The sequence below is a fragment of the Dromiciops gliroides genome, chromosome 3 (genome assembly GCF_019393635.1).
Source record: "Dromiciops gliroides isolate mDroGli1 chromosome 3, mDroGli1.pri, whole genome shotgun sequence".
NCBI lineage: Eukaryota > Metazoa > Chordata > Mammalia > Microbiotheria > Microbiotheriidae > Dromiciops > Dromiciops gliroides.
Genome location: NC_057863.1, coordinates 573,225,244 through 573,252,879, shown reverse-complemented (window position 1 = coordinate 573,252,879; position 27,636 = coordinate 573,225,244). Strand labels below are relative to the sequence as shown.

The following is a 27,636-nucleotide window of genomic DNA, read 5'->3' as shown; positions in this document are numbered from 1 at the left end:
GCCTCTGAGGCTAAGATGCAACAGATTGATTCTCTGCTGCTTATGCTAAGTTTGGCCTACCTGACAAGCAGCATCAAGAAAACAAAGATTTTCCACCAGCCAACCAAGCACCATCCAAACACAGAGTCATTGGATACAACAAATGGAGAAAATTTTAATGCTGGGGGTCAGTTCGCTTACCTTGGTAGTATACTTTCCAGGGATGTACATGTAGACTATGAGGTCGATGCATGCATTTCCAGAGCTAGCTCAGTGTTTGGGAGGCTCCAAAAGAAAGCATGGGAGAGAAGAGCTATTGGTCTGCCTACCATACTGAAGATCTACAGAGTCATTGTCCTGACCTCATTATTAAATGCCTACGAAACCTGGATGATATGCCAGTGCCATGGCAGAAAATTGAAAATGTTCCCTTTAAATTGTCTTAGGAAGATTCTGAAGATCACCGGCAAGATAAGATATCAACACTGAGGTCTTCTCTTGAGCTGAACTGCCAGGCATTCAAACTCTACTACAGAGAATGCAACCCCAATGGGCTGGTCACGTAGCCTGAATGCCAAATGCACGTTTTCCTAAAAGACCGTGTATGGAGAACTCACCCAAGGCAAGCACTCACACAGAGGTTGAAGAAGCAGTACAAGGACACTCTCAAGGTCTCTCTAAAAAACTTTAATATCAAGTGTGAGACATGGGAGACTCTGGCACAAGACTGCACATCATGAGGAGCCTGCATCAAAGAAGGTGCTTGCTGGGTTCTATGAGCAAAGCAGAATTGCAGCAGCACAAAGAACACGTGAGATATGCAAATCTAGAGACATCTCTATCTCCAATGTTCAAATAGACTATTTGTGCCCAACATGGCAGAGCCTTCTGACTGATCAGCCGTACTCCAGCACACTGTGGACTGATCAGACACAGTCAAGCAAACTGTACCTTGACCTCGACATCATGATGTCATTGGCAGTAAAAGATGGGCCTTTGTTTCCATGGAAACCTTGGGGTAGTTACCAAATCTTTGAAATCTCCTCAAGGCAATTTAGCCCAGTCTCTCCTTCTAGTTCAACTCTGACCTCAGCTCCTCATCCAGATCTTATTGTCCATCCCAAGGATACATATTGGTGGATGTCCATTCAAACTCATCTCATAATCTAGGCCATAGACACTCTTTATCCACTTGGCCTTTCCTTCCAAGAGTGTTCTACGACTTTCCCAGAACAATGGAACCTGCAAGCAGGAACATTTGGAGGATCTTGCCATCCACAAAGAATCTGCTTTGCTTTGGATTCTGTGCTCAATCTTCTTCATCCGTGGTGAAGACCAATGACAAACATACCTCCCTGTTTTGTGTCTTACCTCTTATTTATTATCATCAGAGAGTTGTTAAATACGTACTTCTGAGAAAACAGCAACAATTACTGACCCGCATGCTTACTTTCTTACATATACAAGTGTTTTATGTCACACATAAAGGACATCTTTGATAAGAATATTTATGGGGAACAATGTGAGAATTGGTTTTGAACTCAGGCCTGGGTTCCCCTTCTTCCCCTTCCCCTGATGCTAGGGGAATAAAGGCTTCCTAGAGGCTGGGTCGTTGCCTCCAGACATGTAAAATTAGAGCAACACTTAGTGTTAGAATTTGGAAAAGCTGCCTTCTCCTCCTGCACAAGCTCTTTGCTGGCTTCATTCCACAGATCCCAATGAATTAAATCTTTGGGGGACTCAAAGTGCAGGATTACCTTTGCCTGGGTGAATAACCAAGAAAAGAGGCTTAGAAGGGTAAAATTTAGAAGGCTTTTTTGATCCATTGAAAATAGGAAGCTGGGGCAGCTAGGTAGCACAGTGGATAAAGCACAAGCTCTGGAGTCAGGAGGACCTGAGTTCAAATCCGGCCTCAGACACTTAACACTTACTAGCTGTGTGACCCTGGGCAACTCACTTAACCCCAATTGCCTCACACAAAAAAAAGAAAGAAAGAAAGAAAAAGAAAATAGGAAGCTAAAATTAAGGAGGAAAAGGTACTTAAGAGGTAAATCAGGTATTTAGCCTAGGTACTAAGCTGTTAAGAGAAACCCAATTTAAAGAGACAGGCACGTGTGGAAATCGGGGGAAATTCTTACCAAACTGGAAGATCAGAAGATCGCAGGGTTCATCATCTCTTGGCTGGCTCACCATCTGTAAAGTTGCCATCTGTACAAGGCTAAAATTGTAGCTAGACTGTCTAAAAATCTAATGAGTGGTCACCATAAATTATAAGCTTTAGAAAAAGTTTAGACTTTTAAGTATTTATTAAGGAGCATAAGAATTTGGTGAGGAGAGAGAAAGAGGCCAAGATGCCTTCATCTATCTATCTCAGGGAGCCAGCATCTCAGCTCCACTCAAACCGAGGTCCCGGGCAAAAGAGAGCTCACTTACTCCTTCTTCCTCCCAGAAACCTCCTCTCCCACAGGAAACAGGGCCATCCACACACACACAGCTCCAAGCTAATTGGCTGGTAGCTGTGATTGACAAGTCCCACAGGTGGTTCTATAGATGTAATTTCCGGGGGGCAGCTAGGTGGCACAGTGGATAAAGCACCAGCCAGCCCTGGATTCGGGAATACCTGAGTTCAAAGCCAGCCTCAGACACTTGACACTTACCAGCTGTGTGACCCTGGGCAAGTCACTTAACCCCTATTGCCCCGCCCCACCCCCAAAAAAAACAGAAAAAAGAAAAAGAAAAATAGATGTAATTTCCGGACGCTAAAATTACATGGTCTCTAAATCACATGTTTTCTCCTCATGGTGGAGCTTCCTTACAGTATCTCTCCAGTAGGGGATGCCAAACCAATTCTCACAACAAGTAGACTTTTGTATTAGCTATTCAATGGTACCACATCTTCACTATTTCACACTTGACAGAAAGATGTGGAGAATATAGGATCCCATTGTGCCTATTGTTTGCTGAATATGGAAAAAGCATTTGATTTGGTAGAATAAAACCTTGCCTTAAAGGCTCTTGTTGTCTCTGATCCTTACTGAAATCTCTATGTCTATCAAAAACATTCAAGATTGCTTAAATGAAATAATAATTTTTGGTTTTATTTAGATTATTTTTTGCTATGTTGTTCACACAAACATTTTAAATGTTCATTTGCTTCATAGGAATATCGAAAACAGTTGGAGGAAATACGACAGCAGTACCACAATGACATGAAAGCTATTAGAAGGAAGGTTGGAAGAGGACTTGAGGTAAAAAATAAATTTCTCCAAAGTGAACATTTTTTTTCATTTAAAATAAATACATAGGGGCAGCTAGGTGGCACAGCAGATAGAGCACCGGCACTGGAGTCAGGAGGACCTGAGTTCAAATCCGGCCTCAGACACTTAACACTTACTAGCTGTGTGACCCTGAGCAAGTCACTTAACCCTAATTGCCTCACTAAAAAAAAAACAAAAAACCCTAAAATAAATACATATATTGAACAGTAATCAAAATGAATTATTTCCTTAAAGAAAATGGGGGAGGGGGTGGATATCTCAATGGGAATAGTAATATACCATTTCTTTAGAGAGAAAAACTCTTGAGTACACTGAAAATCTCTCAGATAACTAGAGATAGTAAAATCACTGTTAATTATTATCATCAATTGGTCTAAAGTTTATGTTGAGAGGCTATAGGCTGCATAGTATATTGAAAAGATAGACTTAGTTTTGAAATCCATCTCTGACATTAAATAGCTATGTGACCATGGGTCAGTAAATGCTTGCTGATTGACTGATTTGTAAAATGGGACTGATACTTGCATTACTATCTACCTCATTATGTTGTGAGTATTATTAAATGATAATACATGTGTAAATAACTATGTAATCATTAAGGTCCTATGTAAATATAAGCTATTTTGACAAGCTATTTTAGATAGTAGGATTAATAGGCCCTTTTGCACTTTAACTTTTATCAGGGAACTTAACTGAATTTTTACAGTGTGGATTCAAAATTAATCATGAATGTTTTGCGTTAAAGGAGGATTCAAATATAAATCACAAGACTTATTTTGTGAAGCATAAAAAGACATATACTCACCAGGATGAACCTGAGGGAACAGGAGAACCAGCACAGGTATTGATGTTTGTGAATGGAGTTTTATTGCAGAGTTCCCATAAAGATTTCCTCTTCATACACAAGATCAGCTACTTGAAAGTTATGTGTCAGTTTCTTAACTCCCTAAAACCAGCCATTGAGAGATTATAGTAAGAAAACCATTTATTTATTTAATTACATTTTTTAATGAGTGGAAATCTCATTTGCCTCCAGAGGGACACCTATCACAGTGCTTTGTACACAATGGGTGCTCTAAAAGATTGAATTAGATGAATTTGAATCACATTCCTTATTACATAATACTTATTTGCATATGCATTTCCTCCCTCCTTCCATTTGATGATAAGCTCCTTAAGAACAGGCAGGGTGTCTTATCTGTCCTAACCCAATGCATTACACAGTACCTTGCCCTCAGTAGATACCTACAAAATGTTTTAACATTTTTATTTGAGTTGAAATGAATTAGAATATCTTTTCAGAAATGAATTTTAAAATGATCAAATTTTGGTCGCAGGTCTCTATCTCTCAATTTTCCCTTCACATAATTTTCTAGTTATATATTTCTTTTCTTTTTCTTTTTCTTTTTACAAATTAGATGGTGTTTTTCAGTATCTATCCTCTAGGACTTGATCTTGCCAAGCAGAGAGAGATGGCTGCCAAACACAACATGAGATTAGCCTATAAACTCATTTGTAAAATGTTATGAAAAATATCGCTGGAAGATTATAAACAGTATCACCTCATAAAATAATGAGAAACAGTAAAGGGGAAAACAAAATTGCAGATGGCTTGGCTAGAGGCACAACTAAAGAAAATCATCTTGAAGGCATTATAAAGGAAACTAGAAGGAGGATGACAAATGAAAGAGAGAGGGAAATGATCTGTAAGGATTTTGAAAGCAAACCCATTAATGATTTAGTGGTGCCACCCATCGCACTGGGACTCCACCAATCTCTAGTGTACTGCCTTGAATTAGATGGAATTTAGAAAACAAAAATGGGAAAAGGTGCTGGATTTAACCAGGTATAATTAGTGAAGTTCTGTGCCAGAGGCAGTGCAATTTTGAGAGTATTAAAGGTTTGGTTTTCAATAGGATACCAGGGGGCAGCTAGGTGGTGCAGTGGATGGGGCGCTGGCCCTGGGTTCAGGAGGACCTGAGTTCAAATGCGGCCTCAGACACTTGACACTTGCTGCCTGTGTGATCCCGGGCGGGTCACTTGGCCCTCATTGTTCCACAAAAACAAACAAATAAAATCAATAGGATACCAGAGGCTTTGTTGGGGAGGAGGGAAAACTTGGATCTTATTGTTATTTTTTTTTTTTAAAGATGACTAGGAGAATTTTTAGTAATTACCAAATCATGTTCTGCTTTTCCATCTTGATAAAATCTTTATTAAAATAATCATATACAAGGGGTAGCTAGGTGGCGCAGTGGATAGAGCACCAGCCCTGGATTCAGGAGGACCTGAGTTCAAATCTAGCCTCAGACACTTGACACTTACTAGCTGTGGGACCCTGGGCAAGTCACTTAACCCTCATTGCCCTGCAAAAGTAAATAAATAAAATTATCTATACAAGTATCAAAGGAACTTTGATAAAGGTATATGTGAGAAAAGGAGAGGCAGGCAAATGTTGTTCTTCAACAGGTCACATTTTCACAGTCACACAATTCATTGAAAGGTAGGGTGGAAACAAGATCTTGCTGTGCTTATTATTTCTATGTTCATTTGACAGAATAAAATGTTTCCAGAGGCTATCCCATTGGGTGTTTCCCATGTGTATTTTTTTTTTTTTGTTTTTTTGTTTTTTTGTTTTTTTAGTGAGGCAATTGGGGTTAAGTGACTTGCCCAGGGTCACACAGCTAGTAAGTGTTAAGTGTCCAAGGCCGGATTTGAACTCAGGTACTCCTGACTCCAGGGCCGGTGCTCTATCCACTGCGCCACCTAGCTGCCCCCACCCATGTGTATTTTTAAATCTATTAGATTATTTTTTATAAACATGTTATAGCAATGGGAAAGGAGAGCCATCTTGACTAGGTCTTGTAAGGCCTTGTATGATTTAAAAATATGCATGAGAGACATGAAAGGGGAGAGCCGGGTAGGGGTGGGGGTGGGGGGCCCTCTGGAGACCTTTTATTCTGCTAAATCAAAGGCTTGTTTTATACTTGACAAATAATAAGCACAGTGAGATCTTGTTTTCTCCTCACCTTTCCATCAGTTTTGTGACTGCAAAGATGTGACCTGTTATAGAATATCATTTGTGAAAGCCTGCTGCTTTGCCTCTCTCACATACCTTCAACCTTTGCTGCACGTGTATAGACTAACAACCCTTTGAGGCAAAAAACAAGGAGATTCATGCTCACCAAAGCTGTTGCCACCATAATGGAGGATTTCTAGTGCCGAGTAGAAGGGAAAAACAGGGGGGCAGCTAGGTGGCACAGTGGATAAAGCACCAGCCCTGGATTCAGGAGGACATGAGTTCAAATCTGGCCTCAGACACTTGACACTTACTAGCTGTGTGACCTCGGGCAAGTCACTTAACCCTCATTGCCCTGCAAAAAAACCAAAAAAAAAAAACAAAAAGAAGGGAAAAGCAATCTCCCAAAGATGGGGAAGTCCTCCAGATGCCTTTATTTGCAAGTGGTGGGCCAGTTGCATTGAATCTTGGATCTCTGTGAGATCCATTTTCACTTAGAACAGTTTGACCACACAGAAAGAACTATGTGGATTAAGGAGGCCTATTGTCTATGTTTTTAGGAGGCAGCTAGGAGGCATACTGGATAGGGAGCTGAGTCTGGAGTTAGAAAGACTTGAGTTTAAATTTGGCCTCAGGGGCAGCTAGGTGGCACAGTGGCTAAAGCACCGGCCCTGGATTCAGGAAGACCTGAGTTCAAATCTGGCCTCAGACACTTGACACTTACTCACTGTGTGTGACCCTGGGCAAATCACTTAACCCTCATTGCCCCCCCCCCAAAAAAAATTGGCCTCAGACACATGATACCTACAGGATACTGGCCAAGTCACTTAACCTTTGCTTGCCTCAGTTTCTTCAATAACAGCACCTACCTTTCAGGGTTGCTGTGAGGATCAAATGAGACAATATTTGTAAAGCATGAAGAAGAGTGCCTGGAACATGGTAGGCACTTAAATGCTTGTTTCTTTCCTTTGTGTGCAGTTGGCTGTACAATACATGGAACTAGTCCGTCAGTAGCTATATCTTGGATAAACACTGCTGAGAAGCAAAGAACTGGGCCCTAAAGTGCATTGGAAGAAGAGAAAGGATGGATTGCATTTATGAAATTATGCATTGCTTGTAATAACCCCATGCGTCTCTCTGAAACGATGGCTTAACTTTCTAACAACAGTGTTCACCCAGTGATGCTAAATTGCTTCAAGTCATGTAGTCCCAATAGTCTCTGAAAAACTAAAGTTGCAAGTTACCCAAAGGATGATGAAAGGGAGATGTGGGTATACGAGGGGCTATGACATATGAACATTGAAGGATTGCACAGGAAGAGTGATGTCATGGATGGTATCAGAGAGATATCTGTGACTGGAAAGGGAGGTGGATTGCTTGTGTAGTAAGACTGAAGGATAACTGATAGGTAGCCTTTGTGTCCCATTGGCATCCATGCAACATCAGGATGTCTAGATAGAGGCCCCAGAATGTTGGATGAACCTCTAATGGAAGATTTAGAGGAAGGAGGGCATGGACAAGAGTTGCCATGATGGGTTGCAAATTGAACCATTAAATGGAGCGTTTATATTGGTGAGATCACAGATCCAAGGAAGTATTGAAATATCTCCCAATATCTTGTATATACAACATCTTAAATAAGAGCCATCATCAGGCAGCTAGGTGGCGCAGTGGATAAAGCACCAGCCATGGATTCAGGAGGACCTGGGTTCAAATATGGCTTCAGACGCTTGACACTTAATAGCTGTGTGACCTTGAGCAAGTCACTTAATCCTCATTGTCCCACAAAAACAAACAAACAAAGGCATATTCCTTAAGAAAAGAGCCATCATCACTCAAAGGAGTTTGGCCAAATAATTCACTCAGGGGAAAACAAGTGGATGAAAAAATCCCTCTTTTCTATACTTAGTCAATCACAAAAATAGCCAACTAAAATGGTTTATTGATGTGTTTGTGTTGGAAAAAGACAACATGTATTGGGATCAAAACTAAACTGGATGGGAAAGAAATGATTGAATTGAATTTGATAAACTGAGCCGCAGGTGAAGTGTCCTGAAGCTGCTTCCTATTAAAGGGTTCCCTGAACTTGTCTTTTTGATCCTGAAACAAAAACCCATATTTGGAAACCAATGATTCCTCTAATCACTTCCAAAGTCCTACTCTAATGCCTCATTATGGTGTGAAGATGATGCTAGGTTTTTGAAACCTGTGGCATCAGGATGGAAACTCAAGCAGGTTCTATCATGCTAAGAAGGGCCTGAGTATTGCACTGGAAACAGATTGACTTGACTCTTCTGAGAACTAGCATAGTTAAATCAGGGGAGGCTTATCACTAGAAGGCTAGTTGGTTGGTAATAAATTCATTGGACATGGCAAATATGCAAAACAATAATACTAAAAGATGCTAAATGGTCTTCACTCCTGTGCAGCCATCTTCTATTTCTGTAGTGATAGTGCAGAGTGGCATAAAAGGGGCTGAGACCCCTGTGTAATCAATCACACCATTTTTAGATCACCTACAAACTTTGAACTTTCCTACTGAGACTACAAAGGTGAGATCCTTATGCAATCACCATGGAACTTAATAAATGCTTTTGAATGAATGAATGAATGAATGAATGAATGAATGAATGAATGAATGGATGAATGAATGAATGGACATACTACTGAAAGAACCGAACTGTGTCAATCTTGACATTCTTCTTGAAAACAAAACAAGAAGAAAGAAGGAAGCTGAACCTCATTAGAAGGATGAATCACAAGTCTTCCTTAGAGAAGCAAATAAAGGAATTGATGGAATGGACAGTGGAAGCACCATACTTGTACTCTGACATCACATGTACTGAGAGAGGAGGGAGGCATAGCATGAAGAGCAAAGATAGGAAATGCAGCTGGATTAGGCCAAGTATCTATGAAGGCTATCTGAACTAGAAGCCACACAGTTGTGATGGTGCTGAGAAAATGATTAACATGATATTTGAGGTAAGGAAAGATACAACTGTACCACTACTGGATCTGTATCCCAAAGAGATCATAAAAAAGGGAAAAGGACCCGCATGGACAAAAAATATTTATAGCAGCTCTCTTTGTGGTGGTAAAGAATTAGAAATCGAGGGAATGCACATCAATTGGGGAATGGCTGAATAAGTTGTGGTATATGAATGTAATGGAATACTATGATGAGCAGGAGGAATTCAGAGAAACCTGGAAGGACTTACATGAACTGATGCTGAGTGAGAGGAGCAGAACCAGGAGAATATTGTACACAGTAATAGCAGCATTGTGTGATGAACAATTGTAATAGACATGGCCCTTCTCAGCAGTACAATGATCAAAGACAACTTCAAAGAACTCATGATGGAAAATGTTCTCCACATCCAGAAAAAAAGCACTGTGGATGCTGAATACAGATTGAACCATACTATTTCTACTTTGTTTTTTCTTTATTTTGAGGTTTGCCCTTTTGTTATGATTCTTCTTTCACAACATTACTAATGCAGAAATATGTTTAATGTGATTGTACATATATAACCTATATCAGATTGCTTTCTGTCTTGGGGAGGGGGGAGGGAAGGGAGAGAGGGAGAAAAATTGGAACTAAAAATCTTATGAAAACAAATGTTGAAAACTATCTTTACATGTAACTGGAAAGTAATAAAATACTTTTATGATTAAAAAAAAGGAAAGGTACAAATGGCATGGAGAAAAATCCAGGACTTTATTAATACTGGGGGTGGGGGAGGAGACCATTAGAATTCCAATAACTACTGGCTTTTATACTGACTTTCCCCTCTGTATACAATTTTATGAGGATTGTCTACATTTGTATCAAAGGTATTATTAATGAGGGTATTAGTGGAGAACAGGCAGGTTTTTGTAATCAATATATTACAGTAGATCACATCTTTACAATTATACAATGGACTGAAAATGTAAAGGATAGAGACTCCTATTGTAGTTTTTGTTAGTTGGTCATAAATTTTATTTGGTAGACCAAAATGCTACCTGAAAGGCTCCCTCTCAACAAGAGAGTTGGGGGTACACCAATGTGTACATCAAAATTATCCAAGATTCCTTCAATGACACAATGGCAGAGATAAACTTGTTCACCACATTTCTGATCACTGCTGTCCTTGAGGAGATCCACTGTAGAGTCTGCATTGAAGGATTCCCTTTAGATGGTGAGAGACTTCAGTTGTTTCTGTCTGTGGAGGACAATTGATATTATTGCAGTTATTTCAAACCATGGAAACTGCAGAACCTCCTGGATGAGATCTATAGCCACTTGAAGGTTTGGTCAAACCATCCACACTGAAAAAAAAACACAAGTGGATGAAGAATACCTGTTGCCCAGACTTTGAAATGCTGTTAAATGAACAACACGCAGAGCTTTCCCATTGATGTATATATGTTTGCTTGTCACATGTATGCATATGTACATGTGTGTACATGTGTATATACATGTGTGTATGCATGTGTATATATGTATGCACATACACAAACACTGCAATTGGGAAATTCTTTGGTTCTCGAATTAAATAGGAGGAAGAGAACAGACTGGATTGCTTTTGGGAAATTGCAAAGCTTCTTTAAAGACTTCAAAGTTATTCTGGAAAAAAGGCTAATCTTTTTTAAATACCAGTATTCTACTGGTGGAATTGTTAGCTGTGAGTTAAGGAACACTATAGTCACAAAAGAGTTTAAAGTGAATATTGCCCAGAGGATAACTGAAATATACACAATGGGAATAAGCATGCTAAAACATATAACAAATAAGAAACCTTAAAACATGACTAGAATAAACAATGCCATCAAAGAAACGAAGATAGGCTGGCTATTTGGAAAGGTGGCTTGGGGGATAGAGCATTGGGCCTGGAGTCAGGAAGATCTGTGTTCAAATCCAGCCTCTGATATTTACTAGCTGTGTGATTCTGGGCAAGTCACTTAATCACTGTTTGCCTTAATTCACTGGAGAAGGAAATGGCAAACTATTCTATTATCTTTGCCAAGAAAACCCCCTACGGGGTCACAAAAAGAGTTGAATATGACTGAATGACTAAACAACAACATGTGTCAGGCACTGTGCTAAGTGCTTTACAAATATCTCATTTGATTGTCACAAATCCATTTGAGTATTTTAATATTCTTCCAATGATATTTCATAACTGCAGATGTTATCATAAAACATCATTACATCCTCCAAATTGTGGATCTCCCAAAGGGTGGTGCAGAGATGTGTGCTGGGATAAACAGGCTGAACAATGTTACCACTCATCACTCAGACACAAGAAATGTTGAAAACGATAATCATCCTAGAGTTGTTTGACCCCGAAAAGAGGGGCTTTGCTGGTCAGGTTGTAAGAGAGAAGCATGCCTTCAGATGTACAAAAAGCATTAAAAGAGGACCACCTGCCCATTGGGTAGACTCTCTATAAAAGATTTATGGGAAGATGTTTAGGAATATCATATGTTTTTACTTCCTATGTATTGTTTCATGAAAATATTTGCTAAAATACCCCTTTTAAGATTATCAGATGCAAAACAGAAATGCAGTAGTGTCAAACTCAAACAGAAACCAGGGCCACTAAACTGGACGTAAAGATCCCTGGGGTGACATATTGACTTTTGTTGTCCTTTAGTAATTTTTCAATTGTTCCTGATTCTTCATGACCCCATTTGGGGTTTTCTTGACAAAGATACTGGAGTAGTTTGTCGTTTCCTTCTCCAGCTCATTTTACAGATGAGGAAACTGAGACAAAGAGAATTAAGTGATTTGCCCAGGGTCACACAGTTAGTAAGTGTCTGAGGCTGGATTTGAACTCAGGAAGATGAATTTTCTTGACTCCAGACCTGACCCTCTATCTGTTGAGCCACTTCGCTTTCCCGGAGGGCTTTGTTATGTCTACAAAATCATAGATCCTTTGAAGTTTTCAAGAAACCTCTCCTAATAACCCAGAATTAACTGAACTCAGTTTGGAAATTGGCTCAGGTGATTCTTGAGGGAAAGAAGTAAAAAAAAGAAATGGATTTGATACAATAGTATCATACAATAGTATGTTGTTTAATACAATAGTGAATATATTTAAATCAAATATTTGTAAAGAGAATTGTATTTTAAATACACTAAGAGGGCTTTCTTTCTAACTGAACCCTACAGTGAATGTTCTGTGAAGTAAATAATCATGCCCAATTTTTCTGTTTTATAAATTCTCATTTTCATTTATTGCTTTCCTCAAGGTGGTTCACATCTATATTACGGAAAACTTTCTAAAAGACAAGGGATTAGCAATATCGAATTACAGACCTTTGTACAGAAAAAGCTAGAGTGATATTCCTGGTTATGCTAGGCTGAAGTTCCCAATCAGAATAACAGATGTTGACAGCACTTAGAGGCACAGATGTGCAGTAAATCACTTTCAAGGGACACTGTTTGTTTACAAGGGAATTGACAATTAGATTCAGTCTGTAAGCCAGTGCATTTTAAAAGTGCATTATAGTTTTAGGGCTTGTGTGTATACAACTGTGCTTTTGAAATCCTCTTGTTTTCTCTGCCTTTTCAGGACATTGAAAGAAAATTGGAACAAATTAGGCTACAGAGCAAACAGGAAAGAAAAATGCTAGAACAGAAATATAAGGTTAAGGTAATAAGCTTTATTAACTCTTTTCAGCTGTGGGCCTCCATCATTACAGCTTGGTTTGTTTATAGGTTTATTTGTTTTTTAACCATGTTATTATGGAGTTGTCTCAGAGTTTAAAAATACCTTTAAACTCTCTCTCAGAGAGGCTGTTATAATTGTGAATTTCAATAGAATATTAAAAAGTAAAGAGATTTCTTTTTTCTTTTTTAATTTTAGGGAGGAGTGAAGTTTGAAATAAATCTAAATGAATGTATTACTGATGAAAACACCAGGCAAGGGGAGGAGGTATGACTTTAATTATTATGCATTTCTGTTTTGCGTCTGTTAATCTTTTAAAAAGGGTATTTTAGCAAATATTTTCATGAAACAATACATTCAAAGGAAAAACACATGTGTATTTAAATTCCCATTTGGGGAAAAAAAATTTAATTCCCATTTGGGGAGGAAAGGCAATAAGCTCTTGGAACTCATGACACGATTGTTCAAAAAAAACCTCCAAATAATGCCATAGGACAATTCCTGGAGCAGCAAAACCCACAAAAGAATGGACTGAGATAATTTTCCAGCCAAAGATGGCTAAGAAGGTTGGTAAGAGGGGGCTGCTGTGCTGGGACATGAGTGGAGCTCAACCCCACAGTTACCCTGACACAGTCCCAGGAAGGCCTCACCAGAGAAGGAGATCCCCAGAGCCTCTGAATCAACTGCAGCACCAGTGTCGTCTGGAACTAAGCTCACAGTCTGGTGAGAGGGCTGAGCCCTTGGCAGGGGGGAGATTACAGGGGTCTCTGCTAGTGCTGAGGTAGAACTTCTGTGTTTCACCCCTGCTGGGAACCAGGAAGTAGGCTTGAGTAGCAGTGGCCCAGGTGGGAGAGGGGCATAGGTGCATCAGAGCTAAAAACCACAGCACACAAAGTTTTGTTCTCTGGTTAATTAGCAAGTTGGCCTGAGGTTATCTACAGACCAGGGAACAGGCCACTTGAGTGAAGAACCTTCCCCTCCTTAAATCATACCACCTGGGACCTCCTGAAGTTTGGGACAGTGCAGCCTGGAAACAGGGCCCCACTTTAAGGAGTTAAAAGTCAAGTAAAAGAAAGGCAAGATGAGTAGACCGAGAAAAGTGAGGACCATAGAAAGTTTCTTTAGTGACAAGGAAGATTGAGGTGCACCCTCAGAAGAGGATAGCAACATCACAGCTCCTACATCCAAAGCTTCCAAGAAAATTCTGAATTGGTCTCAGGCCATAGAGGTGCTCAAAAAGGACTTTGAAGATAAAGTAAGAGAGGTAGAAGAAAAAATGGAAAGAGAAATGAGAGTGATGCAGGAGGGTCATGAAAAAAAAGTCAACAGCTTGAAAAACCAAATTGGCCAACTGGAAAAGGAGGTACAAAAGCTCTCTGAAGAAAATCATTGCTTAAAAATTAGAATTAAGCAAATAGAGGCTATGACTTTATGAGAAATCAAGGCACAATAGAAAAAAATCCAAATGAATAAAAAAAATAGAGGGCAATGTGAACTATCTCCTTGGAAAAATAGCTGACCTGAAAAATAGATGCAGGAGAGATAATTTGAAAATTACTGGAATACCTGAAAACCATGATCAAGGAAAGAGCTTAGACATCTTCCAGGAAATTCTCAGGGGAAATTGCCCTACTATTCTAGAAGCAGAAGGTACCTTCAAAGAAAATCTGTCCTGACACAGAGATGAGAAGGAAGTGCATTCTGGGGCTGGGAGCTGGCTGGTGGGAATTCAGAGAGGTAAGAGGCAGTGTGTGAAATTCAGAGATGGTTTGCAAAGGGGAGCAATAGAAAACAAAGCTGAAGAGGTTCATTGGAACCAGATTCCAGGTGGTCTTAATTGCTGGGCTAAGGAGTTTGTATTTTATCCTAGGAGCACTTGAGATTTTTTAGTAGGGGATTGTTATGTTCAGTTATGTGCTTTTAGAAGATTATTTTGGCAGTTGGGTTTGAGGGGAGACTGGGGTGTAGCAGGGATATCAGTAGGAAGACTATTATAACAGTCCAGGTGAGAGGTAATGGGGGACCTGAACTAGGGTAGTAACCACATGAGTAGAGAGAAGGGAATGAATGAATGAAATATTATACAGACATAAATAGTAGGACTGGCCAATGGAGGAAGGCTAGTTAGGAGCCCACTTACCAGAACTGCTAACCAGTAGCAAAGCATTTTAATGCCTTAGCGTTCCCTAGTTTAATTTCTGAAGAGTCATGGCTGTTCATGCGGATGGGAAATTTAAGTATTTCTATTTTGCATCGACATATGAGCCAAGGTGATGCTGATCAGGCTACTCAGACTGTGGCCTTTGATTTTCTCATCTGCAAATTGTGGATAAAAATAATAACCAGTTTTCTAGGACTTTCTAAACTATAACACCCTCTATAAATGTGAGTTTTGATAATTGTTCATTATGAACACCCAACAAGTATTTACCATTGCTTATACCATTGCAGCTCTCCTAAGTAGTTACCCTGCCTCAAATGTCTCCCCTCTCCAGTACTTCCTCTACATAGCTGGAGAAGAGATATTCTTTTTTTTTTTTTTTTTTTTTTTTTTTTTAGTGAGGCAATTGGGGTTAAGTGACTTGCCCAGGGTCACACAGCTAGTAAGTGTTAAGTGTCTGAGGCGGGATTTGAACTCAGGTACTCCTGACTCCAAGGCCAGTACTCTATCCGCTGCGCCACCTAGCTGCCCCGAGAAGAGATATTCTTAATGCCCAGGTCTGACCTTATCATTCCCCAGCTCAATAAATTCCAGTGGTTCTCTGTTACTTCTAATATCAAATGTAAATTAATCCTTGTTTGACACTGAAAAATTTCCAACCTTGCTTTCCAGGTTTATTATATGCTATTTCTGCCCTCTTTGGCTTACCTTGCTGTTTCTTACACAGGACATTCCATATCCTGTCTCCTGGTCTCTGTCCTGATTCTCCCCCATGCCTGACATGCTATCCCTTCTCACAGCCACCCCTTATAATTTCCTAGTTGCCTTCAGCTCAGCTCAAACTCCACTTCCTTCATAATCTTCATTACTCCCCTTAGTTGCTAGTGGTTTGTTTTGTAAAAATATCTATCTATCTAATCTACTTGAATTTGTTTTATTATACCTTGTACATACTTTTATGTATGTATGTATATATACACACATATATATATGTATGTATGTATATAGTCTCCCCTGTTAGACTTTAAACTCACTGAAGGGCGATAACTATTTCATTTTTGTCTCTCTATCTCTAGTGTTTAGTACAGGGTCTGGCTTGCCACTGGACCCCAATTGCTCTTGGGGAGAGAGTAAGGTTGTTGACTTTTCACAGCTCTCCTTCACTTAAATCCAATTCATTGCAAGTCATGACTTTACCCTCCTGATGTCATGGTCCTCTTTGAGAAGAAAGGACAAACAACAACAACATAGTAGTCAATTAATGCTTATTAACTGATACTTACTGTGTACTTACTATACCTGGTGATATGAATGGGGAATTCACAAATTTTTTTCTGAATATTTGTTGTGTTTCTCATTAAACACTGGTTTTCTTTCAGGAAAGAGATGCACTGAATGAAACTTTGACTTTTGAGGATGGTATGAAGCTTAAGGAAAAGCAGCTTATAAATGAATATGAAGATGATACAAACCAAGCTTTTCAAAAAATATGTTGTCCAGAAGCAGGTATTTTTTTTAGGAAAATATAGTCAAAAATTGGTATTCTGGCCTTTTAAAAAGACAGTCCCACTGAGTACAATTCAATGCACTGAAATATAATTACATAAATTCCTGAAGGAATTAATGTAATTTTCAGTGCATATGACTTATTCACCCATGAAAGAAAGAGTTTACTAGCCTTCAGGATAACCACTCTATTCTATGTTTGGGAGCCCTGGGACCTAGAGAAGGGTCCTTTAGAGGCACCAACCAAGAAAATTATTTCTCACTTTGCCAAAGGCACTCTGCAAGGCTTATCTCAAACAGGGAATAAGGCCACAATTCTGCTTTAATTGGCCTTCCCCTCTCTAATAGCCTTTCCCTCCAATAGTGGACCAGGATGTATCAAAGTCTCCTACCTTCCCTTCTTTTCCTTCCTTCCTTCCTTCCTTCCTTTCTTCCTTCCTTCTTCCTTCCCTCCCTCCCTTTCTCCTTTCCTTCCTCCCTCCCTCCCTTTCTCCTTTCCTTCCTTCCTTCCTCCCTCCCTTCTTTCCTTCCTCCCTCCCTCCCTTCCTCCCTCCATTCCTTCCTCCCTCCCTCCCTCCTTTCCTCCCTCCCTCACTCCCTGCCTTCCTTCCTCCCTTCTTTCCTTCCTTCCTCCCTCCCTCCCTTCCTCCCTCCTTTCCTCCCTCCCTCCCTTCCTCCCTCCCTCCCTTCTTTCCTCCCTCCCTTCCTCACTCCCTCCCTTCCTTCCTCCCTCCATTCCTCCCTCCCTCCCTCCCTTCTTTCCTCCCTCCCTCACTCCCTTCCTCCCTCCTTTCCTCCCTCCCTCCCTTCCTCCCTCCCTCCCTTCTTTCCTCCCTCCCTTCCTCACTCCCTCCCTTCCTTCCTCCCTTCTTTCCTCCCTCCCTTCCTTCCTCCCTTCTTTCCTCCCTCCCTCCCTCCCTTCCTTCCATCTTTTCTTTCTTTCTTAGTGTATCATATCATGGAAAAGCTCCTTCTGGAACTTAGTTGAAGCCAAAGCTTCTCAGGAGGCACAGGTCACTACTAGCTGAGTGTAAGAAAACTCTCCTGAGCTATTGTGATTCTAAGGGCATAATCTCCTGGCCTGTAATCTATCATTGCTTTGCACACTAGTTCTGAGAGCCTAGTGTTCCAACCTTGGGCCACTTTCTGGAAGCTTCTCTCCCTGGCTTATCCTTCCCTCACTAGTCTTACACATGAGCTACAGCAAGCTCTGGAAGGATTTACTTAAAAGTAGCTGACATTCATTTTATAGGAGGTATAAAAGGATGAATGTTCCCCAAATGGTAGTCCTTAAAAATCTGAAGCATTGTGTCAGAGAAGAATTAGGCTTGCTCTACTTAGCCCTGGAGGACAGATCTAGGAACAGTGGATAGAAATTATAGGGAAGGAGGGCAACTAGGTGGCACAGTGGATAAAGCACCAGCCCTAGATTCAGGAGGACCTGAGTTCAAATCCAGTCTCAGACACTTGACACTAGCTGTGTGACCCTGGGCAAGTCACTTAACCCTCATTGCCCTGCAAAAAAAAAAAAAGAAAGAAAGAAATTATAGGGAAGCAAACTTAGAGCACATTTAAGCATTTAATAAATGCTTGTTGACTGACATGTCATAAAAAATCTTCCTAACAGTCAGAGCTCTCCAAGAATGGAATGGTCTGCCTCAAAAAATAGTGAACTCCCTGTCATTTGAGGTCTTTAAAAAAGAGAGTTTGTTGGGGGTGGCTAGGTGGCACAGTGGATAAAGCACCAGCCCTGGAGTCAGGAGGACCTGAGTTCAAATCCGGTCTCAGACACTTGACACTAGCTCTGTGACCCTGGGCAAGTCACTTAACCCCCATTGCCCTGCAAAAAAAAAAAAAAAGAGAGAGAGAGTTTGTAATTTGAGTAGGAGTTGGACTAGATGACCTCATGGGAGTCAGCTGCACTTCAGAGATTCAATGATTCTATAAAGTAACCGCCAATATCATTATTTTTTAGAGTGTAGGAATTTGAGGTTTAGATGATATTCAGAAAAGTAGCTTTGATACGCCCACTAGATGAGAGAGGGAACTAGGAAATGTACCTATTGACAGTTATCACTATATATTTTTTTTCTAACTTGTAACCTTTAAAGGCCACATTTCAGTTTTTACCCCTAAATTTTCCTCTCCCAGCACAGACTTTCCCAAATTAGTTTATTCCCAGAATGTTTGAAATATAGAATCCATAAATGGATCTGGGCATGTAGGATACACCTGAGATAAAGAAGGAAGCTGGGGAAAATAACTGGAACAAAACAGAGGAATGTAAGCTTATTTTCACATCCTAAATTACCATATGGAATAAGTATTTTTTGATACAGATATAGTTTCATATGGAAATTGTTGAGAGAATTGAAATTTTTTAATAGAACTCCATATTCATACCATGGAGAACACCGGGTTTCCCTGGAACACAATGTGGGAAACACTACCCTAGTTGGTTATGATTGTTTGACCTTTATAATGGCAGCTAGGTGGTGCAGTGGATAGAGTGCTAGCTCTGGAGTCAGTTCAAATCCAGCCTCAGACACTTACTAGCTAGGTGACCCTGGGCAAGTCACTTAACCCTGTTTGCCTCAGTTTCCTCATCTATAAAACGAGATGGAAAAGAAAATGGCAAACCACTCCAGTATCTTTGCCAACACCCCAAATGTGGTCATGGTGAGTTGGACACAACTGAGATGACTCAACAACAAAAACCTTTATAACATCTAGAGGTTTCTCCCAGACGTAGCTTATCATTTCTTGCTTCTTTGCTCTTAGAATATTTCAGGCTATATTATTACTGTCCATTGCAATCAAACTTTTTGGACCTCTCATTTATATTCCAAAAGTTTATTCTCCCTTGAAAGACTCCTTTTTTAAAAATAATGGAATGTACCCAATGACCTGTGTATTTTTGGAAAAATGCCTTCAGAATCCAAATTATATTGAGCACTTAATTCTGTTGATTCATACAGATGAAATCTTTCCAGCTAGGCTGAACTACAGAGTCTGTTTATATTTTTAAAATTCTTATTAGTCAATCAACAAGCATTTATTAAGTACCTACTATGTGCTAGGCACTATGCCAAGTGTTGTATTATTTTTATTTACATGTAACCCAGGGCCCCACAAATGCCTCTAAGGTCCCCAGCTACCTTGAGTTCATTGTGGTGTTTTGGCCTAACCTAATTATGCAAACATATCTCAAGTTCCCATTCTGTTTTTTTGGGATTTTTTGGTTTGTTTTTTGTTTTTTTTTTGCGGGGCAATGGAGGTTAAGTGACTTGCCCAGGGTCACACAGCTAGTAAGTGTTAAGTGTCTGAGGCTGGATTTGAACTCAGGTCCTCCTGAATCCAGGGCCAGCGCTTTAACCACTGCGCCATCTAGCTACCCCCTCCCATTCTGGTTCATACTTTCCAGTCACAGGTGATGCTGAACCAAAAATCAAATAGCAACATATTTAATGAAGACAGAAAGGCAAGGTAATTTATAAAGGAAAATAACCATTCAACAGAACCAGAGCCTCTTTTCCTTCATACACAAAATGAGTGTTGTTCAGTCGTTTCAGAATCTTTGTGACCCTTTTTGGGGTTTTCTTGGCAAAGACACTGGAGTGGTTTGCCATTTCCTTCTCCAGCTGATTTTGCAGATGAGGAAACTGAGGCAAATAGGCTTAAATGACTTGCCCAGGGTCATATAGCTAATAAGTGTCTGAGGCCAGATTTGAACTCAGGAAGATCAGTCTTCCTGATTCTAAGCCCAGTGCTCTATCCACTGCACCACCTCCTACAGGCACCAGTGAGAAAGTAACAACTTCTGGGAAAACTCCCATGAGAATGAGAAAACTTTCCCTCCTGTGCCAGAGTAAATGGAAAAGATATGAGATAAGGAAAGAGACAGTTTTCTCTATCTTCTCTCACTTTGGCTGTGGTAGCCAGTATGGAGATTTGTGACCACATTTCAGGGATATCATACACCTGCTGGCTCCAGGGGGATCAGGATTTTGCTAGGATTCTTGGGTTCAAGAATGCTATGGCTGGGGCAGCTACATGGCGCAGTGGATAGAGCACCGGCCCTGGAGTCAGGAGTACCTGAGTTCAAATCCGGCCTCAGACACTTGACACTTACTACCTGTGTGACCCTGAGCAAGTCACTTAACCCCAATTGCCTCACTAAAAATAAAAAATAATAATAATAATAATAAAGAATGCTATGGCTGACTCACCCTCATGACCACTCTCCTGTCTCCTAGCTATGGCCAAAGGTCTTCTTCCTTCTCCTCGATCTAGCCAAGGGCTATCTTCACAGTCAAAACCAGCGCTTAGCCCTGCCTCTCAGTTCCTGTCACTTTGCAGTCTCTGTGGATGACCATTGCCCCCATCGTGCACTAGGAGCTACCATCCACACTTAGCTGTCCAAGATTTAGAGGGAACTAGTGGATAGAGTGGATAGACCTGGCAAAATAGATAAAGTGCTGGACCTGAAGTCAGGAAAATTTGAGTTCAACTGCAGTTCAGATACAAATTGTATGACTCTGGGAAAGTCACTTCACCTCTGTGTGCCTCAATCTCATCTGTAAAATGGAGATAAATAATAGCGCCTACCTTCAAGCATTTTTCTGAAGATCAAATGAGACGATAATATTTGCAAATCGGTATTAGCTATTGTTATCATAACTGTTCTGCTCCCTAGCCAGTAGCATTTGATGCAATCACTGCATCCCAGTCACCAGTCTGATGGAATTCTGATAACCTAGTGCTTATTCCAAGGGAGGTTCCCTCGCCTCAGCCGTATTGGCAAATGAGGTTGGATTGGAGTCAGCCATTATGGAGAGACCCCTGTGATATTAAATTATATTATATATGATATAGCACGTATATTATATATAATATATTGTATTATATAGAATCTATATAAAATATATTAAAATGAGAGCAGACCTGTTTCTGACTTCTGGTTTCTCCAACTCTTGGAAGTGCTTCCAGTTCTTGAGCACATCATAAAATGTGTAAACCCAAGTCTGGCTACCTCTGAATTATCTCATTGTTTTCCTCTTTCAGCTGCTGACAAGCAGGACATCACTACTGGAGAAAAGAGGAAGCACTGGATTGCTCGAGCTCCTCAGACGCTGCTGCGTATGATAGAGGAAGCCGAAATCACATCAGCTTGCTCTGCCACCGCTGGAGGTGAGTGTGATGGCCGATAGGGCTGGTGACGTGGTCATCCCAGTCACTACTCTCTGCATTTGTGTTATGAAGGCATATTTGGTAGCAACTGCTTCTCAGAAGAATTCTTACAGAATATGACATGCAGTCATGAAGATAACCTGCCTTGTGGAGTGGGGGCTCTTGGGTTTGGGTCCATGAATTTTTTTTCCTATTTTGATAGCCATATTTCAATATATTTGGTTTCCTTCATCATCCCATGCATTTCATTTTGTGCATTTATAAGCATTATTCTGAGAGGGGGTCTATAGGTTTCACCGCACTGCCCAAGGGGTCCATGGCACAAAAAAGGTTGGGAGGCCTTTCTCTCTCAGGTATCATCTGATTTACTCTCTCTCTCTCTCTCTCTCTCTCTCTCTCTCTCTCTCTCTCTCTCTCTCTCTCTCTCTCTCGTGGATTGTAGCCAGTGTGGTAATACAGTGGACTCTGAATCAGGACACCTGGCTTGTAGTTTCCATTCTACCATTTATTAGCTGTGTGACCCTGAGCAGGTCATTTGATTTTTCTGAACCTCAGTCTCTTTATCTGTAACATGAAGATAATAATGCATGCAAGACCTCACAGGCTTATTGCAAGGAAAGTGTTTTGTAAAGCTATATAAATGTTAATTAGCATCATCATCACTCAAATTGTCCAACACTGATTATTTATTTCCCTCATCTTAAATTTTTCATAGAAAATTGGGGTTAAAGGGGATATGAATTATCTAGTCCAATCTGCTCATTTTGCATATGAAGAAACTGAAGTCTGGAGAAGCTACCTCAAGTTACCAGGTCACTCAGTCATTTAGTGACAGAGCAAGGGTGAGCCCTCCGTTATCTGATCCTTGTCCTATTCTAGTGATCTTTCCACTATGGTATACTGTCCCTCTATGTCTTCCAGAGAAAATATAAAATCAGCTTCTTTTGGCAATTTTCTACATCTCAAAAATCAAGATGGTGTGTTGTCTAGGCAGCTAGACTTAGAATCAAGAAAACCTGGGTTCAAATCCTGACTCAGATACTTATTAGCTTTGTGGGCAGCTAGGTAGCACCATAGTGCACAGAGAGCTGAGCCTGGAGTCAGGAAGACCTGAATTCAAATTAGACTTCAGATACTTTGTACCTGTGTGACCCTGGGTACATTACACTTAATTGCTATTTGCCTCAGTTTCCTCATCTGTAAAATAAGGATAATAATAGCACCTCTCAGGGTAGTTGTGAGGATAAAATGAGATAACATTTGAAAAGGACTTTGCAACTCTTGATGTGCCATGATTATTATTATTAAACCACTTCACTTCTCTATAATTCATTTTTCCCATTTGCAAAGTAAGAAGATTTGATTCAACAGCCTCTAAAGTCTCTTTTATCTCTAAATCCATCATTTTATGTTTTCCTCCTCCTCCTCTTATCTTTTAGGCCTATTTCTTATTTTCCCCTCAGTGTGTATTCTGTCCCATCCCACATACAGTATCATTTCACATTTTGGCTATCATCACTTTATTTCTAGGGTTTCTCCTTATAATATAGACTTTGGGAGGCATGATATATCATACAAACACGTTATAAGCAAGCTGTTAAGACTGGAAAGTGAATGATCAGAAGGAAATTGGATATCACTCAGTAGACTTGAATTATTGACTTGACTAGTATCTCGTAGTACAGTGAAACTTATCCAACCCATATGTAAAATACCTGGGGAAAAGGAGTATGTCATGGCTCTGTAATTTTGTGGGTGGATATTCCCTTCTCCGGTACATATCACAACCCTCTATGCCTTAAGAGATGGTCTTGCTGACCAACCCCTTGATCAACCTGGGAAGTGAAGAGTGTGCTGAAGTGGAAAAAATACTGCATTTGGGTATAGGAGACCTGGGTTCACATGTCAGCTCTTCCACGTACTCTGTAGGTGACTTTGAGCAAGTCAGTTAACTTTTCTGAACCTTGGTTTCCTCATTTGAAAAATAAGGGGGTTGGGGGCAGCTAGGTGGCGCAGTGGATAGAGCACCGGCCCTGGAGTCAGGAGTACCTGAGTTCGGATCCAGCCTCAAACACTTAACACTTACTGGCTGTGTGACCCTGGGCAAGTCACTTAACCCCAATTGCCTCATTAAAAAAAAAAAAAGAAAAAAAAAAAAGAAAAAGAAGGGGGTTGGAATAGACAACCTCTAAAATCACTTCCAAACAACTAACAAGCACTTATTAAGTGCCTACTGTGTGCCAGGCAGTCTGCTCAGTGTTGAGAATACAGACATCTCGCCCTCAAGGAGTTTACACTTTAGCACGATTTAGTGGATTTACCATGATCCCATGCTTCTGCGAACTTAGCTAGGGTGGGTTCTTGGACAAGAGTTACCAGACCAATACCATCACCAAACCCATGTCCTATGTCCTTCTGGTTGGGAGGCCTTGCTAGAGCTTACACTTTGTTGGCATAGCCCTTGAAACCTCAGGTTCACATTCATGCCGTGATGAGGGAGAGGTTAGAGGAATTGTGCAATTTATTGCTGATTTCTGAGCGAAAGAAATAAGCTAGGAAGATAAATACATCCAGTTTAAAATTTAAACATGATAAAATTTTCATACCGAAAAAATAATTAAATTTACAATGCAAAAAAGGGGAAGGGTTCCTGCCACTGTGTGTGTGTGTGTGTGTGTGTGTGTGTGTGTGTGTGTCTTTTACCAAATCACTCTACTTCCCTCCACTTGACTTCCTATTCTGTAAAATAGAGAAATTGAACTAAATGTTCTCTAAGGACCCTTTCCAATTCTAACATTTTGTGATTCTATTAAAAAGCAAAAAAAAAAAAAGTCATTTTAAATTTTTTCCCCATTAACACTTCTTCCAGATGGCCAGGTTATTATAACTGAAGACGCTTCAGAAAATAGGAAACAGTGGAAACAGGAATCACCAGGGACCCTAATGAATATGTTAGCAGCAGCAGAACTGGCCAACGACTCCTTTTCTGCAAATGAACAAGAATTTGGTATGAAGTTTATTATTAAGACCATAAGTACTCCCTCTGGGCTTCGGCCAGAGACTTGTGAGAACAATGAGGTGATTAAAAAAAAAAAATCCATGGAGTGGAGAAACAAGTGGGAAAGTTGCTAACATTTCTAGAAGTTTCCTTTGCTGAGCGCTGTGCAATAGGCCTGTGAATTTACAAGTAGGTTAAGTTTGTTTTCTTTTTCTCTGATCAGATGACAGATTGCAATTAGTCTGATAAGTACAATTTGGTGACCTTGTATTTTGTAAATTGGAGCTCAGTTGGTATTCCAGGAGCTACTGAGTGATCTCCAGTTACTTTCCAATGGACAAAATAATCCATCACTATACATAGAATTTCTCCCGGAAATTCTTTTTTTTTTTTATTTATTTCTTTTTTTTTTTTTTACGGGGCAATGGGGTTAAGTGACTTGCCCAGGGTCACACAGCTAGTAAGTGTTAAGTGTCTGAGGCCGGATTTGAACTCAGGAACTCCTGAATCTAGGGCCGGTGCTTTATCCACTGCGCCACCTAGCCGCCCCAATTCTTAACGAGAATCTGAGCCCATGTTCTGTAGAGCTTTTATTTAGCACTTCAATTTATTTTTAGGAAAACAATCCTTCCTTTCCAATGTTTAAAAGGGAATTTAGGGGCAGCTAGGTGGTGCAGTGGATAGAGCACTGGCCCTGAAGTTAGGAGAACCTGAGTTAAAATTTGGTCTCAGACACTTGATACTTACTAGCTGTGTGACCCTGGGCAAGTCACTTAACCCCAATTGCCTCACCCCCCCCCCCAAAAAAAAAGAACAAATGGCAAAGGGGGACAAATCTCCCAGGGAAGTTTGAAATGGAATTTGTCCAACAACGGTAGTTTGATTCCCTGTTCTAGTATTTTTCACACCAAATAGTACAGGCAAGCTAGTAAACAAATATAACCTGTGGTCCAGGGTCCCAGGCTCTGAGCTTACATGGTCTGAGTTCAATCTAAGTGACCTGTGCCCTAAATCATAACTGATGCATTTTGCCCCCATGCAGCATTTCCTCTGGGAATTTTAGAATATAGTCTGTGTCTAGGTCTCTACAGATAGAGGTAAAGGACCCCAGTTCCCATAAATGCTCAAGGTAAGATGTAACATATTTGTACTTTAGACAGAAGATACCTTTATTTTATGTCACAGATTGAATGCAAAAATCACAAAGGATTCACAGTAGCCCATAAACAAGCTTCTAAGGGGTCTATTTTGGCTTCTTTCTTCTAAGCAGCTTCTATGTTATTGACTTTTAGATCCTGCTACTCCCCCCACTCCCTTTTTTCTGTCGTGCCTCACTCTTAGAAATACCATTTCTTCCAGATGATAGAGGATATTGCCTCATTGTAGGAATTTTCTCCCTGATTGTGTGATTTGTTAAAGACCTTTGCCCATCCCTTGCTAATTTCCCCCCATTTGAAATCTTGAAATCTCCCTGGATCCATACCCTCCTGCTCCTCTGTGCGTCAGTAGTCTCTAGCACCTCTGATTCCCCCTATGAAGAGGCAGGGTGAGTCGTCTTTCTAAGCACCAAATCCCTTCACATTAAACCCACAGTTAAGATCCCCTTCTCCCTTTATAGAATATCTCTCCTTGGGGCAGCTAGGTGGTGCAGTGGATAAAGCACCGGCCCTGGATTCAGGAGGACCTGAGTTCAAATCCAACCTCAGACACTTGACACCTACTAGCTGTGTCACCCAGGGCAAGTCACTTAACCTTCATTGCCCCGCAAAAAAAAAAAAAATTATATATCTATATCTATCTTTCCCTTCTCCCACAATAGCATTCACCAGTGTTACCTCCTCCCACCATTGAAACCAGATTTCCTCCCTTTCCCTGCCTTTTGTAATCCCTCTCTTTGTCTCCTTACCCATTCTCCCATAGGCTCCTCTGAGAGACTACAGGATTTATTTGCCCTTTCTTGTTAGCCTTTGACTTGAATGTTGTTTAGTCATTCAGTACTGTCTGACTCTTCATGACCCCATGGACCACACTGTCCATGAGTTTTTCTTGGCAAATATACTGGAGTAGTTTGCCATTTCCTTCTTCAGTGGATTAGTGCAGAGTTTAAGTGACTTACACAGGGTCACACAGCTAGTAAGTGTCTGAGATGAGAGAAATGATTATTTCTCTCCTACATTAATAGCCAGTTGTTGAATTGGGATTAAGGTGTTTTTTTCCCTCTTCCTTTTCTTGCCTGCAGCTGATTCTCTTTGGGTTTTTTTTTGGGGGGGGGCAGGGCTGTGAGGGTTAAGTGACTTGCCCAAGGTCACACAGCTAGTAAGTGTCAAATGTCTGAGGCTGGATTTGAACTCAGGTCCTTCTGAATCCAGGGCTGGAGCTTTTATCCACTGTGCCACCTAGCTGCCCCCCTTCCTTTTCCTTATTTAGAAATCAGCCCCTGTAGGTTTTTCAGGCAGCCTTTAAAGTACAGACCTCATAATGAGATGAAATCTTGGGTGAAACTGACCCAATTGGAAAAGCTCAGATTTAATCAAAAGGTAAAGTAGTTTTGATTTAGGTGAATTGTTTCATTCTGATCAATTGTGTTTTACTCAGACAGGTCTGGGTAAAAGTGGACTCCCCATTTGTCTAGATTACACTAGATAAGGTGACATGGGAATAGACAAATCTCTTTGATGAAGAGTGAGTGTTCAGTCATGTCCCCCAGACAATCATCATAATAAGCCCACCTCTCATGATAGTATTCATTCTTTCATTACTTGCTAACCAATCAGAGTTGATTGCCACCATCAGGAACACCCACTCTTCCAAGGGCATATAATCATTTGAATGGGTTCCATGAGGAATCT

General features: G+C 40.5%; 1 protein-coding gene across 1 annotated transcript in view; it reads left to right on the top strand.

Annotated features, from left to right (window-relative positions):
- NEK5 (NIMA related kinase 5) overlaps window positions 1-27,636 on the top strand; it is a 116,409-nt gene that overhangs the window by 68,760 nt on the left and 20,013 nt on the right. The window contains 7 exon segments of the mRNA XM_043997635.1: window positions 3,141-3,227; window positions 4,003-4,098; window positions 12,837-12,917; window positions 13,131-13,199; window positions 16,473-16,599; window positions 21,664-21,789; window positions 24,659-24,796. Coding sequence (XP_043853570.1) covers window positions 3,141-3,227; window positions 4,003-4,098; window positions 12,837-12,917; window positions 13,131-13,199; window positions 16,473-16,599; window positions 21,664-21,789; window positions 24,659-24,796 — 724 coding nt within the window.